At 49.8% G+C, this 24,316-nt stretch overlaps 1 protein-coding gene and 1 long non-coding RNA gene across 2 annotated transcripts; one reads left to right on the forward strand and one right to left on the reverse strand.

Annotated features, from left to right (window-relative positions):
* Positions 1–2,243: 2,243 nt before the first annotated feature.
* Positions 2,244–3,055, forward strand: LOC309534635. The gene is made up of 2 exons (XR_014220819.1): positions 2,244–2,408; positions 2,891–3,055. It is a non-coding gene; the product is annotated as an uncharacterized lncRNA (long non-coding RNA).
* A 5,399-nt stretch (positions 3,056–8,454) lies between these two features.
* LOC309534318 (eppin-like) lies at positions 8,455–18,868 on the reverse strand. The gene is made up of 4 exons (XM_082226573.1): positions 18,768–18,868; positions 12,013–12,150; positions 11,680–11,862; positions 8,455–8,652 (listed from the first exon to the last, which is right to left on the reverse strand). Exons 1-4 carry the CDS (start codon positions 18,850–18,852, stop codon positions 8,567–8,569), a joined length of 492 nt encoding a protein of 163 aa, XP_082082699.1. The 5' UTR covers positions 18,853–18,868; the 3' UTR covers positions 8,455–8,566.
* Between the last annotated feature and the right edge of the window lie 5,448 nt (positions 18,869–24,316).

Here is a 24,316-nt window from a genome sequence, read left to right on the forward strand (position 1 = left end):
GACAAGATTTCAGCTGAAGAAAATATGCCTAATATCAGAAAATGTTGGGAATGCACTCAGTGTTGGCTTGCGGCCCCATACATGCTTCTGAATACCAGTCATGGCAAAGACAGAGGGGAGTAAGTGTTCTTCGTCTGCCTGGCCACTGTGAGAACAGGATTCTGGACCAGGTGGGGCACTGGCCTGATCCAGCAGATGCCCTTCTGAGGTTCTCCTTTCATAGAATCATAGAATCATAGAATCCTAGAGTTGGAAGAGACCACAAGGGCCATCGACTCCAACCCCCTGCCAAGCAGGAAACACCATCAGAGCACTCCTGACATATGGTTGTCAAGCCTCTGCTTAAAGACCTCCAAAGTAGGAGACTCCACCACACTCCTTGGCAGCAAATTCCACTGTCAAACAGCTCTTACTGTCAGGAAGTTCTTCCTAATGTTTAGGTGGAATCTTCTTTCTTGTAGTTTGGATCCATTGCTCCGTGTCCGCTTCTCTGGAGCAGCAGAAAACAACCTTTCTCCATCCTCTAGGTGACATCCTTTCCCATATTTGAACATGGCTATCATATCACCCCTTAACCTCCTCTTCTCCAGGCTAAACATGCCCAGCTCCCTTAGCCGTTCCTCATAAGGCATCGTTTCCAGGCCTTTGACCATTTTGGTTGCCCTCCTCTGGACATGTTCCAGTTTTTCAGTGTCCTTCTTGAATTGTGGTGCCCAGAACTGGACACAGTACTCCAGGTGTGGTCTGACCAGAGCAGAATACAGTGGCACTATTACTTCCCTTGATCTAGATGCTATACTCCTATGGATGCAGCCCAGAATTGCATTGGCTTTTTTAGCTGCCGCATCACACTGTTGGCTCATGTCAAGTTTGTGGTCAACCAAGACTCCTAGTTCCTTTTCACATGTACTGCTCTCAAGCCAGGTGTCACCCATCTTGTATTTGTGCCTCTCATTTTTTTTGCTCAAGTGCAATACTTTACATTTCTCCCTGTTAAAATTCATCTTGTTTGTTTTTGCCCAGTTCTCTGATCCTGTCCTCTGGGGTGTTAGCCCAGAGGACCCACCAGAAATTCATATTCATGACTTCATTGATTGCGTTTATATATCCCCTTGTCCTCCAAGGAGCTGAACTTCCCCTTCTCCATTTAACCCCAACAATAACCCCGTGATGTAGGCTAAGCTCAGAGGAAGCCACTGGCCCAAGGTCACCCAGTGAGCTTCATGGCTGAGTGGGGATTTGAACCCGCTTCTCTCTCAGGTCCTAGTTCAACACTCTGACCCCCAGGCAGGGCAGTAGTTCCCCTCTGGGAAGGTGGGCACCCCCATCCAAGAAGCTGGCCAGAAGGGGTCCAGAGTTCTGGGAGGACTGTGTACACTGCTCTGTTCTGGACTTTATGTTTCATATAATTGAGGGGATGGAGCGGTTGGGATTTCTTAGCTGGACAGAGGCTGGATATGGGTGTTGGAAGCCACAGGAAGGGAGAGGGGTGGACCAGATGGGCCATTGGCCTGATCCAGAACCTTATGTTCTTCTTAATATTATTACTTTGTGCCATAATCTTTATATGGACATTTGTGATTGGGGCAATTTGAAATTTCAAGATAAGAGATGGTGTCTGAAATAGGGCACCAAAACTTTGGATTCAAAATCCAACGGTGGGGAGCCTTGTAAGAATGAAGGTGGCCTTAGAAACTCTGACACCCCAATTTCAAAGTCCTTCTCTGGGAGGTGGAAATGACAGTTTGGCAGCTGCGGTGTATTTGACGCGTTGCCCTCAGGATTCATTAAGAGAGCACGACACTCCTTGCAAATCCCCAGAATAAGGAGAAGTCATGTATTAGCTCCATGTTTGGTGATAAGCAGCCTTTGCCATAGGGTGACTCCTAGTCTGTGACTCCTAGTCTGTGCCCAAAATCATATGTTTTTGCAGCTCTTGGAAGGAGGGGTTGGGGTTGGAGCATTTGGCAAAGGGTTGAGAGGCGAGAGGACTGCAGAGATTTGAGCCAGCAGCTACGAGGTCCCCAAATTCAGTCCCTGAGCTGGGCTGGCCCAAAGAGCCCAGGCGCAATTCCTCTCTGCCTGGAAGGAGAAGGGTCTGTGGTTCCTTCCCTCTAGCGGGGGGGGGGGGCTTCTTATGGAGGAATGCATGCAGGGAACATGAAGTTGGAACTCTTGACACCTTCCTGCCCTAAGAAAAACCTCTCTGCTTTCTCTTTCACTCCCTTCTGTGGCCTCAGAGGTTTGCAAGCTGCCAAAGGACAGTGGTCCATGTGAGGCTTATTTACAATTTTACTACTACAACTCAGCCACCAGGAAGTGCGAGATATTTGTCTATGGGGGCTGCGGGGGGAATGGCAATCGGTTTCGCACCAAACGGGAGTGCATGATGGTCTGTGGGCAAAGAGGTAAGATTCTTGTCTCCATGTGTGTCTGTGCTTCTCTGTCTCTCTATCTACCTCTGTCTCTAAATATTTATAAGTGTGCATGTGGAGGGCAGGGGGCAGACTGTGGAGGTCCACAGGGTTCTCTCTCGGCTGCCCTGCTGGCCTCATCCTGCCCTGCCCATGGGTGAGTTTACCAACGGCTTCAAGTTACAAGAAAGGAGATTCCGACTTCTGGCAGTGAGAGCTTTTCGACAGCGGAACGGTCTCCCTTGGGAGGTGGTGAAATCTCCTTCTTTAGAGGTTTATAAGCAGAGTTTGGCTGGCTGTCCATCAGGAATGTGATTCCTGCATTGCTGGGGTTTGGCTAGAGGACACTTGGGGGTCCCTTTCATCTCTACAATTGTATGATTCTGTCGGAGCTGCTGCCTGCCCTAAGGGAAAGGTGTTCAATGACTTGGCTGCCTCCCTTTGCCCCTGTGACTCTTTCTCTTTTCCACCCACAGGAAACTCCATTACGGAGGACTGAGTCCCTCAGCCTGATCACTTTGTCTGAGAAGACCCCAACCCCAGAGCAGACATCAGTGTGTTCCCATGCCCCCCCTCCTTCTATCTCTAGGGAGGCTGCTGTGGGATCATCTATCCCCAAATAAAACCTGAGCTTTCTGGCATGGGCTGAGTCTGGTTCTTGCATCGCATGACATGAAGCCTCCAGAGGAGCCCCACATCCACTGCTGCCCCAGTGGGGGGAGAGCATCTCTCAAAGCCCCTCAGCTGCTGGGCTGGGGAGATTTGGGCCTGGGGCCTGGAAGGGAAGAGGATAATCTGTGGTTCTCAAACCTTTTTGGGTCACTGCCCCCTTGGTTCCATAAACTCATCCCCAGTTCCCCCTTAGAGTATTCAGAGCAGGCTCGAGTTGGATCATCAGACAAAAGGCTTCGGCCAAGATATTGAAAGAAAACAGCAGCCAGGAGGCCTGATCTTTATTGTTGCACCCAAACCTCAAACTACAATGTAAAGGAAGCAGAGAGAAACCCCCCAATATGGGTGCTCCCACTTTAAGAGGTTTCTCAAAGTTACCCACAACACCTTGTTGCAAACGTCACACATATATCATAAAGATGTCATGGAACAGGAGTGATGTCTGCAGAAACCTGATGCCCTGTCACTCTAAATACCCTGCATTCTTGTTCCGAAGTAAAACAAAAGGAAGTGTAAATATCAGTCTGAAGCCGGTTTCGATTGCTTGCTCACTTTTCACTGACACCTGCAGTACCCGCATAGCCTGTTAGGGTTAGCTATGGTGCTTCTGATTGGGTGAGTAACCAGATGGCTGAGCAAATAACGGCTCCTGATTGGTCAGCTATTTTATGAATGGGGAAAAGAATGGGAAGACAAAAGATAATAACGAAAGGAAGGGATAGTGGCAATTTTCAGGTTGCACATGTAATTGTGCTTTTGTTCAAACTATATAGGTTAATTAAATCAGCCAAATGGATGAACCTGATCCAAGGATGCCAGCTTTTCAAGGTTTGATAGTCATTTGCACCCCTGCCACCCCCAGTTAATTCCCCACGAGGGTGCGCTGCCATGCACTAATAATAATAATAATAATAATAATAATAATAATAATAATAATAATTTATACCCTGCCCATCTGGCTGGGTTTGCCCAGCCAATCTTGGCGGCTCCAACAGAATATTCAAAACACAATAAAACATCAGACATTAAAAACTACCCTGAACAGGTCTGCCTTCAGATGTCTTTAGATAGTTGTTTATTTCCTTGACATCTGGTGGGAGGGTGTTCCACATGGCAGGTGCCACCACTGAGAAGGCCCTCTGCCTGGTTCCCTGTAGCTTTGCTTCTCGCAGGAGGCTCTCGGCACTGGACCTAAGTGTTGAGGCTGAACAATGGAGGTGGAGACGCTCCTTCAGGTATGCTTTGGGAACCACTGCTGTCGAAAGACGTATTGGCCACTTTTCTTATCCCCAAAGGAGCTCAGAATGAAAGAGTTATTTATTATTATTTCTCCAGCCCTTGTGCTCTCTTCCTCCTGCATTCCTAAATACTAAATACAAAAATCAGTCCCGAATTTGGAGCACACACAGCATGCTCCCCATCCAGCTTCATATTGTTTTTCAACAATCCACCACCAGGGGGGAACCTGCTATAGCAACCCCAAGAACATGCCCCGAGAGACATACAAATCATGTGAAAGCTCAGAATATAAGGCTAAGAATATATGCAAGGAAATTGCATTTTGCTGCTTCAGAAGATAGGACCGGATTCCAACTAAACACTGGAAAAACTTTCTACTGGTAAGAGCTGCATGAACTTTCTCCAGATTCATTTCATTCTCTCTCTCTCTCTCTCTCTCTCTCTCTCTCAACTGGCAGATGTGATCTCAGAACCACTGGCAGTCATCTTTGAGAATTCCTGGAGAACAGGTGAAGTCCCGGCAGACTGGAGGAGGGCAAATGTTGTCCCTATTTTCAAAAAGGGGAAAAGAGAGGACCCAAATAATTACCGCCCAGTCAGTCTGACATCAATAGCAGGGAAGATTCTGGAGCAGATCATTAAGCAAACAGTCTGTGAGCACCTAGAAAGGAATGCTGTGATCACCAATAGTCAGCATGGATTTCTGAAAAATAAGTCATGTCAGACTAACCTGATCTCGTTTTTTGACAGAATTACAAGCCTGGTAGATGAAGGGAACGCAGTGGATGTAGCCTACCTTGATTTCAGCAAAGCATTTGACAAGGTGCCCCATGATATTCTTGTAAAGAAGCTGGTAAAATGCGGTCTTGACTATGCTACCACTCAGTGGATTTGTAACTGGCTGACTGACCGAACCCAAAGGGTGCTCATCAATGGTTCCTCTTCATCCTGGAGAAGAGTGACTAGTGGGGTGCCACAGGGTTCTGTCTTGGGCCCGGTCTTATTCAACATCTTTATCAACGACTTGGATGATGGACTCAAGGGCATCCTGATCAAATTTGCAGATGACACCAAACTGGGAGGGGTGGCTAACACCCCAGAGGACAGGATCACACTTCAAAACGACCTTGACAGATTAGAGAACTGGGCAAAAATAAACAAGATGAATTTTAACAGGGAGAAATGTAAAGTATTGCACTTGGGCAAAAAAAATGAGAGGCACAAATACAAGATGGGTGACACCTGGCTTGAGAGCAGTACATGTGAAAAGGATCTAGGAGTCTTGGTTGACCACAAACTTGACATGAGCCAACAGTGTGACGTGGCAGCTAAAAAAGCCAATGCAATTCTGGGCTGCATCAATAGGAGTATAGCATCTAGATCAAGGGAAGTAATAGTGCCACTGTATTCTGCTCTGGTCAGACCACACCTGGAGTACTGTGTCCAGTTCTGGGCACCACAGTTCAAGAAGGACACTGACAAACTGGAACGTGTCCAGAAGAGGGCAACCAAAATGGTCAAAGGCCTGGAAACGATGCCTTATGAGGAACGGCTAAGGGAGCTGGGTATGTTTAGCCTGGAGAAGAGGAGGTTAAGGGGTGATATGATAGCCATGTTCAAATATATAAAAGGATGTCACATAGAGGAGGGAGAAAGGTTGTTTTCTACTGCTCCAGAGAAGCGGACACGGAGCAATGGATCCAAACTACAAGAAAGAAGATTCCACCTAAACATTAGGAAGAACTTCCTGACAGTAAGAGCTGTTCGACAGTGGAATTTGCTGCCAAAGAGTGTGGTGGAGTCTCCTACTTTGGAGGTCTTTAAGCAGAGGCTTGACAACCATATGTCAGGAGTGCTCTGATGGTGTTTCCTGCTTGGCAGGGGGTTGGACTCGATGGCCCTTGTGGTCTCTTCCAACTCTATGATTCTATGATTCTATGATTCTATGATTCTATGATTCTCTCTCTCTCTCTCTCTCTCTCTCTCTCTCTCTCTCTCTCTCACACACACACACACACACACACCACAACACACTGGGACCTTAGAGTTAAGAGAATGTAATTGATAAAGGAAAGTCTGACTTCCCTGCGATCAAATAAATCATGTTACAGATGGACCTAGGAGCCAAATATTTGAATGCCCCCCCTCTGCAGTCGATGGGCATTGGCATTCAGATGGTGTGCATGCCCCGTGCCACATGATGGATTATGCAGGGCAGAGCTCATTCCACTTGGCACCCCTGCAGATGCCAGGGTGGAAAGGCTGCCTCTGGGCAAAGCACTGGAGAGGGCCAGGTCGGGGGGTGGGCAGGATCCTTGGCTCCCTTGGCCCACTTCTTTGGAATGGCCACTTCCACTGGCAAGTACAACATGCCTTGGTCCAGCCAGGTCTGAGTCTCACAGACCCCAGAGAGGGAGACCCAGAAAGGGGTTTGTGGAGGAAGGAGGGTCTCTCCAACCAGAGCGCCACCACCCCTTTCTCTCTGCTGATGGTACAGCTGGGAACCTCAGGAAAAGGCATCCTGGCTTGCAGAATCTAAGCCAAGAAGCCCCCTTTTCCTTGGGGAGGGGGCATCATTTCAAGCAACTGCCATTTGCCCTGGTCCAGCCAGTTCAGAGGGACATAGGCTGTGCACTTCAGTGAGTGAGGAAGACACCAAAAAGGGGCTTTGGAGAGGAAGTAGGGTCTCTGCCACCAGAGCTCCACCATGGGTGTAGCCAAGGGTGCGCAGGTGGGCAGTTGCCCTCCACAAATAAATACAAATCAATGCAAAATAACCAACTCAAGTTCTACAAACACCTAACATAAATCCTGGCTCCGCCCATGGGCTCCACCATCCCTTTCTCTCTGCTGATAGTACAGCTGGGAACCCAATGGAAGGGCATCCTACTTTGCCCAATCTAAGCCAAGAAGACCCTTCTTCCTTGGGGAGGGCAGTGTCATTTCAAGCAACCCATCTTCTGTGGAAATGTTATCTACATCTTTGCAGCTGTTGGGATGGTTTGTTACAAAACCTTGTGGGCCGCAGGGTGTGGGGAGAGGCTGCCCAGCGCTTTCGCCATCTTCCTGAGCCAGCTGTGATTCAGCAATCCTGGACTATGCAAGGCAGCAGACTGGCTGGACAGTGGACTCACTGCTTAGCCTGACCCACCATGAAGTCTGGTGCCCTTGTGCTCCTTCTGGGGCCCCTCGCCCTCTGGGCTGAGCTGACACCCACCTCTGGTCGGAATCAGAAGACAACGAAGAGATGTCCTGATTTGACTGTGGGGTGTTTGCACATACTCCCATTTTCCTTCACCCATCCATCATTATTCAATGCCTTTCCCTGTTACTTCTCAAACTGCAAAAATCTGATTCTATTTTAAAGTGGAGTCCTTGTGCTAAGGACACAGAGCCAATTAATCCAGTTTAAGAGTGCAAACCTAAAGTTCAGGTATGTGGTTGTACCCTTGGGACTGACCCAGAAACTCCAGTGGATGCAGAATTCCATGGCGAGGCTCCTTATGGGGTCCTTGCCGTGGAATCACATTTATCCAGTGCTTTACCAGCTACACTGGTGGAGTACAGGATCAGGTTTAAGGTGCTCGTTTTAACCTTTAAAGCCCTATACGGCCTAGGACCCTCGTACCTACGGGATCGCCTCTCCTGGTATGTCCTGCAGAGGACAAACAAAAACATCTTGGAGATCTCTGTCACCAGAGACCAGGGCCCTGTGGGACTTGACATCTTTCCGCAGGGACTGCAAGACGGAGCTTTTCCACCAGGCCTTGGCCAAGGCACAGTCTGACCCTCTCCTTTGGTAATCCTCACAGAACTCTAGCCCAATGGTTGCCATTAATTTGATTTTGAAATGATTTTAAAATGATTTTAGAATGTTGTGTTACTTTTATTGTTGTTAGCCGCTCTGAGCCCTGCTTCGGCTGGGGAGGGCGGGATATAAATATAATAATAATAATAATAATAATAATAATAATAATAATAATAATTCCCTTCCACGCCCCAGGCTCAAATCTCAGCAGCGCAGCAGCTCAGGGGCTTTGAGAGATGTTCCCCCCCTCTGGGGCAGCAGTGGATGTGGGGCTCCTCTTGACACCTGATCTCATGCAACACAAAAGCCAGACTCAGCAGATGCAAGTAAACTCATGTTTTATTTGAGGGTAGAGGATTCCAGCAGCTTCTCCAGAGATGGAAGGAGGGAGCATGGCCACATACTGATGTCTGTTCCTGAGGCTGGGAGTTTCTCAGTCATGGTAATCAGGTTCAGGAACTGGGTCCTCCTCAATGGGGTTTTCAGTGGGAAGTGCTGCAGGAGGATCTTCTGGGATCACTTGGATTGTCAAACAAAGACACCAGCCAAGAATATAGCAGCAAAACAAGAAAAGAGAAAGAGTCACAAGGGGGAAAGGGAGGCAGCCAAGTGACTGAGCATTTGGCCCTTAGGGCAGGCAGAAGTACTGACAGAATCATACAATTGTAGAGTTGAAAGGGACCCTCAGGGGTCATCTAGCTCAACCCCCTGCAATCCAGGAATCACATTCCTCACAGACAGACAGCCAAACTCTGCTTTTAAACCTCCAAGGAAGGAAAGTCCACAACCTCCCAAGGGAGACGGCTCCACTGACAAACAGCTCTTAATGTCAGAAAGTTCTTCCTGTTTCTTAGTTGGAAATCCCTTTCTGGTATGTTATGTACTAAGCCTGGATCCTAGAGCAATAGGCAGGTAGGATCCTAGAATGCAACAACCTCATTGGCCTGCAGGAGCCGCCCAATCAGACCCCAGGAGGAAGTTAATCAGCCTATTAGGCTGGTAAGATACTAGGATACAAAAACTGATTGGCCTGCAGCAGCAGCAGCAGCAGTCCAATCAGGCTCCAGGAGAGAAACATAATCAACCAATCAGATGGGACACATTGTGTAAATAATGTATATAAAGCCTGAGGTTTGGGGGAAATTCATTCACTGTTTTTGGCCTGCAATAAAGAGCATGAAATCACTACGTGGCTCCAAGTATATTTCAATGTAACTTAAAGACTTTGGTTCGAGTCTGTAATAATAAAATTTTATCCTATCTTCTCTCAGTCTCCTCTTTTCCAGGCTAAACATACCCAGCTCCTTAATCCGCTCCTTGTAAGGCTTAGTTTTGTAAGATGCTTAACCTGTGCAAGACATTGTGCAGATATGATTCTGTTTCAAAGAAAGTTCTGCAAGTAAAGTTTGAATAATATTTCTATGGGCCTAGACAATGCTTCATTTCTGAAGGAATTTCTTCTAATGCTTTCAGTCTCTTCAAACTGTGCAATATTTAATATCTGCAACATTTTTACGGCAGGAAAGGCGCTAGAGTTTTTAATTCCAACTTCATGTTCTTGCATTCATAGGAATAATGCAGAGCCCTTCATAAAGGGGGAAGGAATCACAGACCCTTCTCCTTCCAGGCAGAGAGGAATTCTGTGCTATTTGGTCCAGTCCAGCTCAGGAACTGAACTTGGGGACATGCTTGTGGCTGCTGGTTCAAATCTTTGCAGCCCTCTTGCCTCTCAGCCCTTTCCCAAAGGCTCTGACTCCAAACCCTTCTTCCGAGGTCAGCAAAAACACACCAATTGCCCTAAACCTCATCTTCAAAACAGAATGATGCAGATCAGGAAATGGATATATACACTGACACCGTTTTGGGTACAGGATAGGAGTCAGCCTATTGCAAAGGCTGTTTTTCTTATTACTAAATGTGAAGGTAATGTACAGATCCTCCTTATTCTGGGGATTTGCAAGGCAATGTGTCAAATACACTGCAGCTGCCAAACTGTCATGTCCTATTCTGAGAATAAATTTGGAATCGGGGTGTCAGAATTTCTAAGGCAACCTGCATTCTTACAAGGCTCCCCACCATTGGATTTTGAACCCAAAGATTTAGCATCCTATTTGGGATACCATCTCTTATCCTGTGATTCCAAAACACTACATTCACAAACATCCGTACAAAGAATATGGCACAAAGTAATAATATTAAGAAGAACAGAAGAGAAGGCTGCTGGATCAGGCCAGGATCTGCGCACAAGAGCAGGCCTCTCCTGTGACCAGTGGAGCAACTGGTATTCCGGAGTATATCCAGCCCCTGGCCATGAAGGTCCCAAACCTTTTCTCCTCGTGGAGTTGCTCCATCTCCTCCATCATATGTCATATAAAGCCTTTAGCAAAGACGCACAGATGGTCAAGAAAAGAGCAGAATACCTCATCCTGGACCCCTTCTGGCCAGCTTCTTCCACTTGCCCTATTGCCGTGGTGGGGCTGGACTTTCCAGAGGGGCTCTCGTGCATTGCCTGGTGGTCAGAGTGTTGAACTAAGCAGTCAAGCTAGCAAAAATCTACCATTTGCCTGATAATAAGTGTTGGAAATGTAAAGAAACTGAAGGTACCTTTTATCCCCTTTGGTGGACGTGCCCAAAGATTAAGGCTTTCTGGGAAATGATATACAATGAAATGAAAAAGGTACTCAAATGCACTTTCCCTAAGAAACCAGAGGCCTTTCTCTTGGACATTGTCAGCCAATTGGTGCCAAAGAAGGATAGAATTTTCTTTATGTACGCCACCACAGCAGCAAGAGTACTCATCACAAAGCACTGGAAGACTCAAGATCTACCCACTCTGGAAGAATGGCAGATGAAGGTGATAGACTATATGGGACTGGCTGAAATGACCGGCAGAATCCGTGACCAGGGGAAAGAGACGGCGGAAGAAGATTGGAAGAAATTTAAAATTTATCTTAAGAAATATTGCAAAATTAATGAAGGTTAAAATGTCAAGGTTTTAGGAAAAAATGGGGGTTACAGCTGTAAAAGATTAGTGCTCGCTTCGGCAGCACATATACTACAGCTGTAAAAGATTAAGTAAAAGAAAAGAATAAGGAAAAATTCGATAAAATTAAGGGTTAGGATTTGCTGAAATAAATTTGGAAATTGGGATGCAGAAAGGGGAGGTATGGGGAAGTCGACGAAGTAAGGTTTAAGGGAAAAAAAGACATGAAATTATACATGTTTGTTTGTGTGTTTGTTTATTTGTTTGTGTTTATAATTTTTTTGTAAAACTAATAAATTTTTTTGAAAAAAAACCAGAGTGTTGAACTAAGACCTGGGAGAGACCTGGGTTCAAATCCCGACTTGGCCATGAGGCTCACTGGATGACCTTGGGCCAGTGGCTTCCTCTCAGCCTAGCCTCCCTCTCAGGGTTGTTGTGGAGATTAAATGAGAAAGGGGAAGAACCACATATGCAACCTTGAGCTCCACAGAGGAAAAGGTAGGATATAAGCAGAATCAATGAAGCCAGAAAAATGACTGCCTGGTGGGTCCCACACTTGGTACCTGAGATGGTTTTCCTGCAGGCTTCCTCGCAGGCCTCTGTTGTCTCGAAGTTGTTTTCGTTGCCCCCACAGCCACTGTAGTTGAATTGGAGGCACTGGTCCTCCAATGGGTTGTAGTAGTAATGGGAGATGGATTCATTGCATGCTCCATATTCGGACGGGAAGAAGCACTTGTAGTTCAGAGCTGTTGGAGGCAGAACAGATGGGTGTCCATGAGGGGATGTTCTCAGTCTCCAGAGCACTTAGGTTGGCATTGCGGCTGCTGCCCCATCTGTTGCCCAGAGAGGAGAGGTGTGTGAGAGGGGAACAAAGGGGTCAGGGATTTTGGCAGTACCTGAGTCTACGCAGCGCATGCCGCACCCAATGGAGCAGCACTTCTGGGTGAAGAAACAGTCTTGATCATCTTGGCAGGTGTCCTTGCAGCGGGCAAAGACTGATACCTGTAGCACAGGGGGGCAATCACCAGGGTGCACTGGAAAAAAAAAGAGATGGTAAGGGGGAGATTGAGGGTTGGACTACATGAGCCTTTGGGCACTCTTCCAATTCAGCAATGATAGTATTCTGTGAGGTCTTTTCCTTCTGCCCTACCTGCAGAGGCAAGTGTCCAGCTTTACCTTTGCCCAGGAAAGCCAATGGGTGGACCTGCTAAGTCCCTCCATAATGGGCTCTGCTCCCTCACCCTTCTCAAGACCAGGACCTCTGGCTTTTCCTGATCACCCACCCACCCCATAAGAACATCAGAAGAACCTGCTCGATCAGGCCAATGGACAACCTGGTCCAACATCCTCTTCTACCTCTCTCTCAAATCGGAACCAGTGAAGGCGGTGAAGGTCCTGCGTGAGTGTCTGGAGGCGGTTGGAGGATGGATGGCGGCTAATGGATTGAGGTTGAATCCTGACAAGACAGAAGTACTGTTCTTGGGGGACAGGGGGCGGGCTGGTGTGGGGGACTCCCTGGTCCTGAATGGGGTCACTGTGCCCCTGAAGGACCAGGTGCGTAGCCTGGGAGTCATTCTGGACTCACAGCTGTCCATGGAGGCACAGGTCAATTCTGCGTCCAGGGCAGCTGTTTACCAGCTCCATCTAGTATGCAGGCTAAGACCCTCCCTGCCCATGGACTGTCTGGCCAGAGTGGTGCATACTCTGGTTATCTCCCGCTTGGACTACTGCAATGCGCTCTATGTGGGGCTACCTTTGAAGGTGACCCAGAAACTACAACTAATCCAGAATTTGGCAGCTAGACTGGTGACTGGGAGCAGCCACTGAGACCACATAACACTGGTCTTGAAAGATCTTCATTGGCTCTGAAATATACTCAGAGTCGCAGAGTGATTTCATGCTCTTTATTCAGCTCATAGTGGTGAGGAGGAATGAATGAAAGTCCCCTCACAGTATCTGCTTTATATACATTATTTACACAATGGGCTGCACATGATTGGCTAATTCCGGAATTCTACTGTAAGCCAATCAGGTTGTGGATTCACTTCTATCTGGAGCAGGATTGGGTGGTTCCTGCCAACCAATCATACTGCTGCATTGTTCTAGGACCAATCAGACTGCTGCATTTTGGATCCTATTGTTCTAGGACCAATCAGACTGCTGCAGTTTGGATCTTATTGTTCTAGGACCAATCAGACTGCTGCATTCTGAATCCTATTGTTCTAGGACTAATCAGACTGCTGCAGTTTGGATCCTATTGTTCTCAGTACATAACACCCCTCCCCTCTAAGTTCCAGTCCTACCCGGGAGGTCGCATTCATAGTCCTCAAGGTATGCCGGCGGCCTACGTGTGCGTTGCGGCCTGGGGTGTTCCCTGGTCCGGGCTCCAGGTTCTGGCTCGTGTTCCAAGGATGCTGGCTGTGATGGGGTTGTTTGGTCTGGTGCAACCGGCTCGCTCAGTCGTGGTTCTGGTTCTGGTGTCCTTTCGGCCTCACGGGTCCTCTCTGTATTTACTGATTCTGCCTCTCCTGCTGGCCCCTCCTGCTCTATGGGTCTCACTGCCCCGCTGTTCCCTTGGGACTCCTCTGACCTGTCCTCCTCCTGGGTTTCTCCCGGGAATCGTCGCCGTATCTGGTCGCAGTGGCGGCGCCAGCATTGCCCCCCATCCGTTAGCACCTCGTACGACACGGGGCCAGTGACCCTGGTGACTGTGGCGGGTACCCATGCTGGGCCTGCCCCAAAATTCTTTGCGTACACTGGGTCCTGGGCCTCGAAGGTCCGGGGGTTCCTGCCTTCCCCCACCACTACCTCATCCTGAGCTCTATCGGGGAGAAGGCGGTCCAATCTGATTGCAAGGCGCCGACCCATTAGTAGTTCAGCAGGGCTCCGGCCAGTCGTTGAGCTGGGGGTGCTGTGCTGTGCTAGAAGGAATGTGGCAAGGCGGTACTCCCAGTCCCCTTGCGTCATGCGGCGAAGGGTGTCCTTGGTGGTCCGCACCATGCGTTCTGCTTGGCCATTGGTGGCAGGGTGGAACGGCGCCGAACGGATGTGGCGGATGGCGTTCTGTGCTGTGAAGGTTTGGAATTCTCCTGACGTAAATGCAGTCCCGTTGTCTGAGACGAGAGTGTCAGGGAGCCCGTGGGTTGCAAACAGCCTGCGTAGTACCCGGATGGCTGCGGACGTGGAAGTGGACGGTACCAGTGCGACTTCCAGCCATTTGGTGTAGGAGTCCACCACTATGAAGAATGTTTTCCCCTGAAAGGGGCCAGCGAAATCCACATGCAGGCGTGACCATGGTGCTCGGGCGGACTCCCAGGACTGGACTGGGGCCCTTGGGGGATCTGGGCGGGATTCTTGGCAGGCCTGGCAGTGTTTGACCCAGGCCTCTATCTCTCCATCAATCCCCGGCCACCACACATAACTCCTGGCAAGGGCCTTCATTCTTACTACCCCTGGATGTGTCTCGTGTAGGGCTGTGAGGACCCTTTTGCGGAGGGGCTGGGGAACAACGACCCTGCTTCCCCATAACAGGCACCCCTTGTGGGCCGACAGTTCATGTTTGCGGGTTGTGTAGCCGGCGAATTCTGGCCCGGGGCTGCTGCTGGGCCATCCCCTCCACACCCAGTCCAGGACCCGGGAGATGACCCTATCTTTCTTGGAATGGTGTGCAACTTCTTGTGCCTGAATGGGGCGGTCGGGAAGCAGCTCCAGGCTCATAACCTCTTGTGCAGGTGCTGGGTCAGGGCCTGTTTCCGGTAGTGGTAGCCTGCTGAGGGCGTCCGCATGGCCCATCGCCTTCCCAGGTCGGTGAATCAGTGCATACTGGTAGCTGGCAAGGAAAATTGACCACCTGAGGACGCGAGGAGACAGCACTTGGGGGGTCAGCCTTTCGGGGGCAAACAAGCCAAGCAACGGCTTGTGGTCAGTCACCACGGTGAAGGGCCGCCCGTACAAGAAATCATGGAATTTTTTTACTCCCTTCAAGATTGCCAGACCCTCCTTGTCGATTTGCGAGTAGTTCCGCTCGGTTGCGTTGAGTGTCTGGGAAAAGTACACCACTGGTACCTCTCTTCCATCCGGGAGTTGGTGCCCCAGGACAGCGCCAATGCCATAGGGTGAGGCGTCGCATGCTAGCACCACCGGCAGCCTCTCGTCGAAGTGTGCCAAGACAGAGTTTGAGACAAGCAAGTCCTTGACTGCCTGGAATGCGGCCTCCTGGCGCTGGCCCCACACCCAAGTGGCCCGCTTGTCCAGGAGTCTGTGTAGGGGCTCCGCTACCGCCGCCTTGTGGGGAAGGAAGGAATGGTAAAAGTTCAATAGTCCCAAGAAGGCCTGAAGTTCAGTCTTGCTCTTGGGCGCTGGGGCATCACAAATAGCCCGTACCTTGTCCCCAGTCGGGTGGACCCCTTCTGCGTCCACCATAAATCCCAGAAAGTCCACCTGAGGCACTCCTAGTAGACATTTTTCCCGCTTCACCTTGAGACCCGCCGTCTGGAAACGGTGCAGAACGGTGCGGAGGCGGTCCTCAAACTCCTCTGGTGTGGGCCCGGCAATCAACACATCATCGAAGAAGGGGGTGACACCAGGAATCCCTTTAAGGAGAGAGTCCATTAAATTCTGGAATATGCCTGGTGCCACGCTGACCCCGAATTGCAGCCGCTTTACCCTGAACGCTCCTCTGTGTGTCACAATCGTCTGTGCCTCTGCTGTGGCCTCATCTACTGGCAGCTGTTGATATGCTTGGGCCAAGTCCAGCTTGCCAAAAATTTTCGACCCAGCCAGGGTGGCAAGGACATGGCTGACCACTGGCACTGGGTATGCGTGGGCCGTGAGGGCCTTGTTTATGGTACATTTGTAGTCTGCGCAGATGCGGACCGAACCATTAGGCTTGACGGGTGTGACGATTGGAGTTTCCCAGGGGGCATTAGGCACCGGCTCCAGCACTCCTTGCTCCAAGAGTCGGTCCAATTCCTCGTCTATACGGGGTTTCAAGGAGAACGGGACCCGGCGGGCCTTGAGCCTGACCGGTCGTACTGCGGGGTCAAGCTGTAGTGCAATGGGGGGGCCCGTATACTGTCCCAATTTCCCGTCGAAAACCCCTGGAAATTCCTTGCATATGGCGTCCACGTCCACTTGTAAGCTAGTGTGGTTCACCCCGGTGACAGCTAGCCCCAGTGGTCCAAACCATGCCAATCCCAGTAAGCTAATGTAGGGGCCCTTGACCACAAGCAAGTCCAGTTGCCGCGTCCGCCCTCGGTATTGCACCCTGAAGGTCCCCACCCCCATTGTGGGGACCTTACGTTTCTGGAAGTCCCGGAGGGTGAATGGGGCCGGCCTGAGTTTGGGACCCCCAGTAGGACACAGTTTCCTTAAAGTCTTTGCCGAGATTATGGATAGAGTTGAACCCGTGTCAAGCTCCATGCGGCATGGGGCCCCCTCTATCTGTACCTCTACATAAATTTTCTCTACATTGGGGTGGGGCAACTGGTATACCTGGCAGTCCGTGAGCTCCGTCGAGTTGCCTTGGTGCGTTGGGCCCCGGGACCTGGGGCTCTTGGGTTGGTCATCTGATGCCTGGTGTCGGGTGGGCCGAGCCCGACACACCCGGGCGATGTGTCCCGATTTTCTGCACTGCCTGCACTCTGCGTTGCGGAAACGGCAGGTCCTCCTCTCGTGACTCTCCCCGCAGCTTGCGCAGTTTCCTCCTTCTCGTCGAGGCAGCTGTGGTCTGTGCGCTGCTTGAGTGCGCTGCTGTACTCGGTGCACCTCCTCCCTGTCGGATCCTGAGTCGTCGGTGAGGTCTTCGTGGTGGACCCTCGGTTGGGATGGCAGGCTCGGCCGTGCCTCTTGCGTCGACCTCTCGGCAGCTTCCGTTGCCAGGGCCTCCTCCAGAGTGACCTGGAACGTTAGGTCCTTCTTAGCGTAGAGGTGTCGTTGCAGCTTCTCATCCTTCAGGCCACCGACGAGGCGGTCACGAAGCATGTTCTCCAGCTCTGAGAAGTTGCAGAACCGGGCGGCTTGGCGGAGAGAGGTCACAAACCCAGTTATGGTTTCCCCAGGGGCTTGTCGCTTTGCGTAGAAGGCATTTCGACGAGCCACCACTGAGGGCTGCGGCGAAAAGTGCCCCTTCAGCTGTTCCATTATTGTTTTGTATGGAACAGTAGCGACGTCTTCAGGTGCAAGGAGAGCCCGGGCGATTTCAAACGTCTCCTCTCCGCAGACGCTGAAGAATATCGCCCTCTTCTTGGCATCTTCTTCGTCGGTGACCCCTTTGGCTTCTAGCAGGAAGGTGAAACGGGAGGCGTATGCTTCCCAGTCTCCAGATGCTGGGTTGAATGGCGAGAAGCTGCTGTTGGCTGCCATTCTGAGTTCCTTGTGTCCCGGAGCTGAAGCCTGGATACACGGTGCGAGGCAGCGGTGCGGCAGGTGGCGGTGCTGCGGTGCTGTGTGTGGCAGTCAGCTCAGCGGGATCCCACCTTCGTCGCCAGTGAAATATACTCAGAGTCGCAGAGTGATTTCATGCTCTTTATTCAGCTCATAGTGGTGAGGAGGAATGAATGAAAGTCCCCTCACAGTATCTGCTTTATATACATTATTTACACAATGGGCTGCACATGATTGGCTAATTCCGGAATTCTACTGTAAGCCAATCAAGTTGTGGATTCACTTCAATCTGGAGCAGGATTGGGTGGTTCCTGCCAACCAATCATACTGCTGCATTGTTCTAGGACCAATCAGACTGCTGCATTCTGAATCCTATTGTTCTAGGACTAATCAGACTGCTGCAATTTGGATCCTATTGTTCTCAGTACATAACAGGCTCCCAGTACGTTTCCAAGCACAATTCAAAGTGTTGGTGCTGACCTTTAAAGCCCTAAACAGCCTCAGCCCAGTATACCTGAAGGAGCGTCTCCACCCCCATCATTCAGCCTGGACATTGAGGTCCAGTTCCAAGGGCCTTCTGGTGGTTCCCTGTCTAAGAGAAGCCAAGTTACAGGGAAGCAGGCAGAGGGCCTTCTCGGTAGTGGCGCCCTCCCTGTGGAACGCCCTCCCACCAGATGTCAAAGAGAAAAACAACTACCTGACTTTTAGAAGACATCTGAAGGCAGCCCTGTTTAGGGAAGCTTTTAATGTTTGATGCATTACTGTATTTTAATATTGTGTTGGAAGCCGCCCAGAGTGGCTGGGGAAACCAGTGGCTGGGCGGGATATAAATAATAAATTATTATTATTATTATTATTATTATTATTATTATTATTATTATTATTACAGTGGCCTCAATGAGATTCCCACAATCAGGATCTAGGCACATGAGCCCTTTCCTCTCCTGCAGTTTCCAGAAGCTGCCCTAGCTACCTGCAAGTAATCAGGATGAAAACTCAATAAAGTCATCAGAAGGCATCTCCAACTCAGTTCTGCAAACTGACTGGCAGAGGCTCTTTGGGAACTTTCTCTCCCAGCCTGACCTGGAAATGCCAGTGGGGATTAACTGGGCATCTTCTGCATGAAATTCATGCGCTGTTCCCCTGAGCTTTCCCAGCTTCCTGTAGCATTTGGTTGCCTGCACTTTTCTGAACAACAAAAAAATGATATCCAGAGAAATGTTTTCACGCATGGATCTGGCAGGGGAGAGGAGAAGCAATTTCTTACCTAGACGTTGCTCATCAGAGGTGGATGTCGGCTCAGTCCAGAGGGCGAGCAGCCCCACAAGGAGCACGAGGGCAGCAGACTTCATGGTGGGTCAGGCTAAGTGGGGTGTCCCCTGCCCAGCCAGCCTGCTCCCTTATATTGTCCAGGATTGCTGAATCACAGCCGGCCCAGGAAGATGGCGAAAGTGCTGGGCAGGACAGAGTTGGCACCTCTCCCCACACCCTGCGGCCCACAAGGTTTTGTAACAAACCATCCCAACAGCTGCAAAGATGTAGATAACATTTCCACAGAAGATGGGTTGCTTGAAATGACACCGCCCTCCCCAAGGAAGAAGGGGCTTCTTGGCTTAGATTGGGCAAAGTAGGATGTCCTTCTATTGGGTTCCCAGCTGTACTATCAGCAGAGGGAAAGGGATGGTGGAGCCCATGGGCATAGCCAGGATTTATGTTAGGTGTTTGTAGAACTTCAGTTGGTTATTTTGCATTGATTTGTATTTATTTGTGGGGGGCAACTGCCCACCTGCGCACCCTTGGCTACACCCATGGTGGAGCTCTGGTGGCAGAGACCCTCCTTCCTCTCCAAAATCCCTTTGGGTGTCTTCCTCTCTCATTGAAGTGCTGTTCCTCTCTGAACTGGCTCAAGTTGCAAATGGAAGATGTTCCTCCATCCCAAAGTAGTGAGCCAGGTGGTGACAGCCAAGGGTCCTGCACACCCCTGACCTGACTCTCTCCCCTGCTTTGCACAGAGATAAGATTCCCACCTTTGCACCTGTAACATAATTTATTGGATTCCAGAGGAGCCAGACTTTGCTTTCTCAGAAGCGATAGAATTATTTTTGTTGTTTATTGTTGTTGTTTTTGTTTAGTCGTGTCCGCCTCTTTGTGACCCCATGGACCAGAACACACGAGGCCCTCCTGTCTTCCACTGCCTCCCACAGTTTGGTCAAACTCATGCTGGTAATTCGAGAACACTGTCCAACCATCTCTTCCTCTGTCATCCCCTTCTCCTTTTCCCTCCATCTTTCCCAGCATCAGGGTCTTTTCCAGGGAGTCCTCTCTTCTCATGAGGTGGCCAAAGTATTTATTAATTACCTTCCATTAACGCTAAGGTCCGTGTGTGTGTGTGTGTGTGTGTGTGTGTGTGTGTAAGAGAGAGAGAGACACTTCATGGTTGGTCAAGTAATAAAAAAGGTTACTTCAGCTACTTCTGAAGCGAGAGGAAGAACAGTAGGTCCTCTGTGTGGAGAAGATGGAGAAATGCTATTGGGTGACAGGCAGAAAGCGGAACAGCTCAACATTTACTTTACCTCTGTTTTTACCCAAAAGGAAGGTGATGTTCAACCTGGTGAGAACCAAATAAATGATGTAAGGAGGGAGCTGCAGCCCAGGATAGGAAAAGAGGTGGTGAGGGAAGACCTAGCTACTTTAAATGAATTCAAAACTCCAGGGCCTGATGAGCTGCATTCAAGGGTACTAAAGGAGCTTTTGAGTGTAATCTCAGAGCCTTTGTCTATCGTCTCTGAGAATTCTTGGAGAACAGATGAGGTCCCTACAGACTGGAGGCAGGCAAATGTTCTCCCCATCCTCAAAAAGGCAAAAAAAGAAGACTCAGGGAACTACTAACTGGTGAGTTGACATCAATACCATGAAAGGTCCTAGAACAATAACAAATAAGTCATGAACAGGCACATGGGCGGTGGATACAGATTCAGACTCAAGGAACGAGGCAGTTCCTTACTTGCTTGTGAAACACGGACTACTTATAAATGCCATCTCCAACTCCTTGAAAGATTCCCTCAACGGTGTCTCCGAAAAGTTTTACACATCACTTGGGAAGACAGGCAAACTAATATCAGTGTACTGGAAGAAGCAAAGATCACCAGTGTGGAAGGAATGATTCTTCAACATGAACTTCGTTGGACTGGTCATGTTGTGTGGATGCCTGATGATCATCTTCCAAAGCAACTATTTTATTCCAAACTTAAAAATGGAAAGCATAATGCTGGTGGTCAACAAAAGAGGTTTAAAAACTATCTCAAGGCAAATCTTAAAAAATGTAGTATAAACACCAACAATTGGGAAACACTAGCCTGTGAGCGCTCCAGTTGGAGAACAGCCTTGACCAAAGGTGTCCTGGGCTTTGAAGACACTCGAACTCAGGATGCAAGGGAGAAACGTACTAAGAGGAAGGCACGCTTGGCAAATCCACACCATGATCAACTCCCACCCGGAAACCAATGTCCCCACTGTGGAAGGGCTTGGGGATCCAGAACTGGCGTCCACAGTCACTTACGGACTCATTGTTAAAATAGCATTTATGGAAGACAATCTTACTCCGCGACCCTTCCCCTCTGCAGGGAGGTGGGACCAATTCGGATGGTCCGCCCCCGCCACTTAATGGATCCAAATGGTTTCCAGAGAGTGGTAGGGGATGCTTTATTCCATGTTGATGGCCTTTCAGCTGATTCCCTGGTGGCCCGCTGGAATGCGGAGTTAACCAGGGCTATTGACTGTCTGGCTCCGAAGCGCCCTCTCCGATTGCATGGAGCCCGGACAGCCCCGTGGTTCTCTTCGGAGCTGAGGGCGATGAAACAATCGCTGAGACGGCTAGAGCGTCGGTGGCAGAAAACTCACTCCGAATCTGATCGGACACAGGTTAGAGCTCAACGTCGAGCCTACCAAGTGGCGATAGCGACGGCGAAGAAGACTTTCTTCACCGCCTCTATTGCATCTGCAGAAAATAGTAGCAGGAGACTCTTTCAGGTGGTCCGCAATTTAACGGAACCACCTTTACCACCGGGGCCTTGTAAAGACCCCAAGATCTCCTGCAACAATTTTGCAAAGTTCTTTGCAGATAAAATCACTCATATTCGGAAGGAGCTAGACACCACCGTGGGAGCAGGGCTGGGGCGGGAGAGTGCTAGAGCCCTGTCTGGTCAAGTTGCATGGAATCAATTTCAATCCGTTACCCCCGAGGATGTGGACAGGCTGCTTGGACGCGTGAAACCAACCACCTGTCTCCTTGATCCTTGCCCATCCTGGCTAATAAAAGCAAGCCGGGAAGGGCTGGGCGATGGGCTCTGCGGGGTGGTGAATGCTTCCCTCTGTGAGGGAACATTCCCAGATCCGCTGAAAGAGGCGGTCATTAAACCGCTTCTTAAAAAACCATCTTTAGACCCGGCCAGTATGGCCAACTATCGCCCAGTCTCAAATCTTCCATTCTTGGGCAAGGTGATTGAGCGTGTGGTTGCTGAACAACTCCAGGCACGCCTGGAGGATGCGGACCATTTGGATCCCTTCCAATCAGGGTTCAGGCCTCATCATGGGACTGAAACTGCCTTGGTCGCACTGGTTGATGATCTCCGGCGAGCTAGGGACAAAGGTGAGAGTTGTTTCCTAGTTCTGCTGGATCTCTCAGCGGCCTTTGATACAATCGACCATAACATCCTTCTGGACCGTCTAGAGGGGTTGGGAGCTGGGGGCACTGTTATACAGTGGTTTCGCTCCTTTCTCCTGGGCCGTGTTCAGAAAGTGGTGGTGGGGGATGAGTGTTCAGACCCTTGGCCCCTCACTTGTGGGGTGCCTCAGGGTTCCGTCCTCTCCCCCATGCTTTTTAACATCTATATGAAGCCGCTGGGAGAGATCATCAGGGGGTTTGGACTGGGTGTCCATCAATATGCAGATGATACCCAGCTCTACCTTTCTTTCAAATCAGAACCAGTGAAGGCGGTGAAGGTCCTGTGTGAGTGCCTGGAGGCGGTTGGAGGATGGATGGTGGCTAATGGATTGAAGTTGAATCCTGACAAGACAGAAGTACTGTTTTTGGGGGACAGGGGGCGGGCTGGTGTGGAGGACTCCCTGGTCCTGAATAGGGTAACTGTGCCCCTGAAGGACCAGGTGCGTAGCCTGGGAGTCATTTTGGACTCACAGCTGTCCATGGAGGCGCAGGTCAATTCTGTATCCAGGGCAGCTGTCTACCAACTCCACCTGGTACGCAGGCTGAGACCCTACCTGCCCGCTGACTGTCTGGCCAGAGTGGTGCATGCTCTAGTTATCTCCCGCTTGGACTACTGCAATGCGCTCTACGTGGGGCTACCTTTGAAGGTGACTCGGAAACTACAGCTAATCCAGAATGCGGCAGCTAGACTGGTGACTGGGGGCGGCCGCCGAGACCACATAACACCGGTCTTGAAAGACCTACATTGGCTCCCAGTACGTTTCCGAGCACAATTCAAAGTGCTGGTGTTGACCTTTAAAGCCCTAAACGGCTTCGGCCCAGTATACCTGAAGGAGCGTCTCCACCCCCATCATTCTGCCCGGACACTGAGGTCCAGCGCCGAGGGCCTTCTGGCGGTTCCCTCATTGCGAGAAGCGAAGCTACAGGGAACCAGGCAGAGGGCCTTTTCGGTGGTGGCGCCCGCCCTGTGGAATGCCCTCCCATTGGATGTCAAGGTGTTGGACAACTACCAGACATTCAGAAGACATCTTAAGGCGGCCCTATTCAGGGAAGCTTTTAATGTATGATATTTTAGTGTTTTTTGGTTTCTGTGGAAGCCGCCCAGAGTGGCTGGGGAAACCCAGCCAGATGGGCGGGGTATAAATAATAAATTATTATTATTATTATATTATTATTACTCGGCTACGAGTGATCACCAAAGAGAAGAAGGACTCTCCTTCTTAGGAGGTTTCAAGTAGAGCTTGGATGGCCATCTGTCAAGGATTCTTCAGCTATGATTTCTGCATTGTAGGGGGTTGGACTAGATGACCCTTCGGTACCATCCAACTCTAAAATTCTATGATTCTATGATTCTACGCTGTGTGGAGTCCCCTGCCCAGCCAGTCTGCTGTCTTGCATTGTCCAGGATTGCTGAATCACAGCAGGCTCAGGAAGATGGCAAAAGTGGTGGGCAGGACAGAGTTGGCCCCTCTCCCCACACCCTGCGGCCCACAAGGTTTTGTAACAAACCATCCCAACAGCTGCAAAGATGTGGGTAACATGATTTCCACAGAGGTGCCTTAGTGAGGAGGACTGCTTGAAATGACACCCCCAAAGAAGAAGGGGCTTCTTGGCTTAAATTCTGCCAGCCAAGAATCCTGCCCACCCCGGACCTGGTCCTCTCCAGTGCTTTGCAAAGAGGCAACATTTCCATCCTTGCATCTCTGTCGTAGTTCATTTGATCCCAGAGGAACTAGACTTTACTTTCTCGGGGGGGGGGGGAGAATAAATATTGTTGTTTATTAATTACCTGCCCTGTGTGTGGAAGAGATAAAGAGAATGAAATGGTTCTGGAGAAAGTTTGTAATGTTTTCCAAAAAATGTTTTTCTTTGAGATACAGTATTTCACATGGAACTATTTAGTGAGTTTGTAGAATACTTGAGTACAGTATGAGATATTATCTCACAGGATCATAGAATTCTTGCATTGGAAGGGAACCCAAGCATCAAGCTTCTGCAACCTTGGCCCTCCAGATGTTTTTGGCCTACAACTCCCATGATCCCTAGCTAGCAGAACCAGTGGTCAGGGATTATGGGAATTGTAGTCTCAAAAC

The sequence above is a fragment of the Podarcis vaucheri genome, assembly GCF_965113315.1.
Source record: "Podarcis vaucheri genome assembly, chromosome: 6".
Taxonomy (NCBI): domain Eukaryota; kingdom Metazoa; phylum Chordata; class Lepidosauria; order Squamata; family Lacertidae; genus Podarcis; species Podarcis vaucheri.

Bases quoted from the DNA above. Each gene is read 5' to 3' on its own strand.
- LOC309534318 (XM_082226573.1), bottom strand. From the start codon at position 18,852: ATGAAGTCTGCTGCCCTCGTGCTCCTTGTGGGGCTGCTCGCCCTCTGG. The intron at 12,151-18,767 runs GTAAGAAATTGC...TTTTTTTTCCAG, and splicing joins CTCTGATGAGCAACGTCTAG to TGCACCCTGGTGATTGCCCC. The intron at 11,863-12,012 runs GTACTGCCAAAA...TGCCTCCAACAG, and splicing joins CATGCGCTGCGTAGACTCAG to CTCTGAACTACAAGTGCTTC.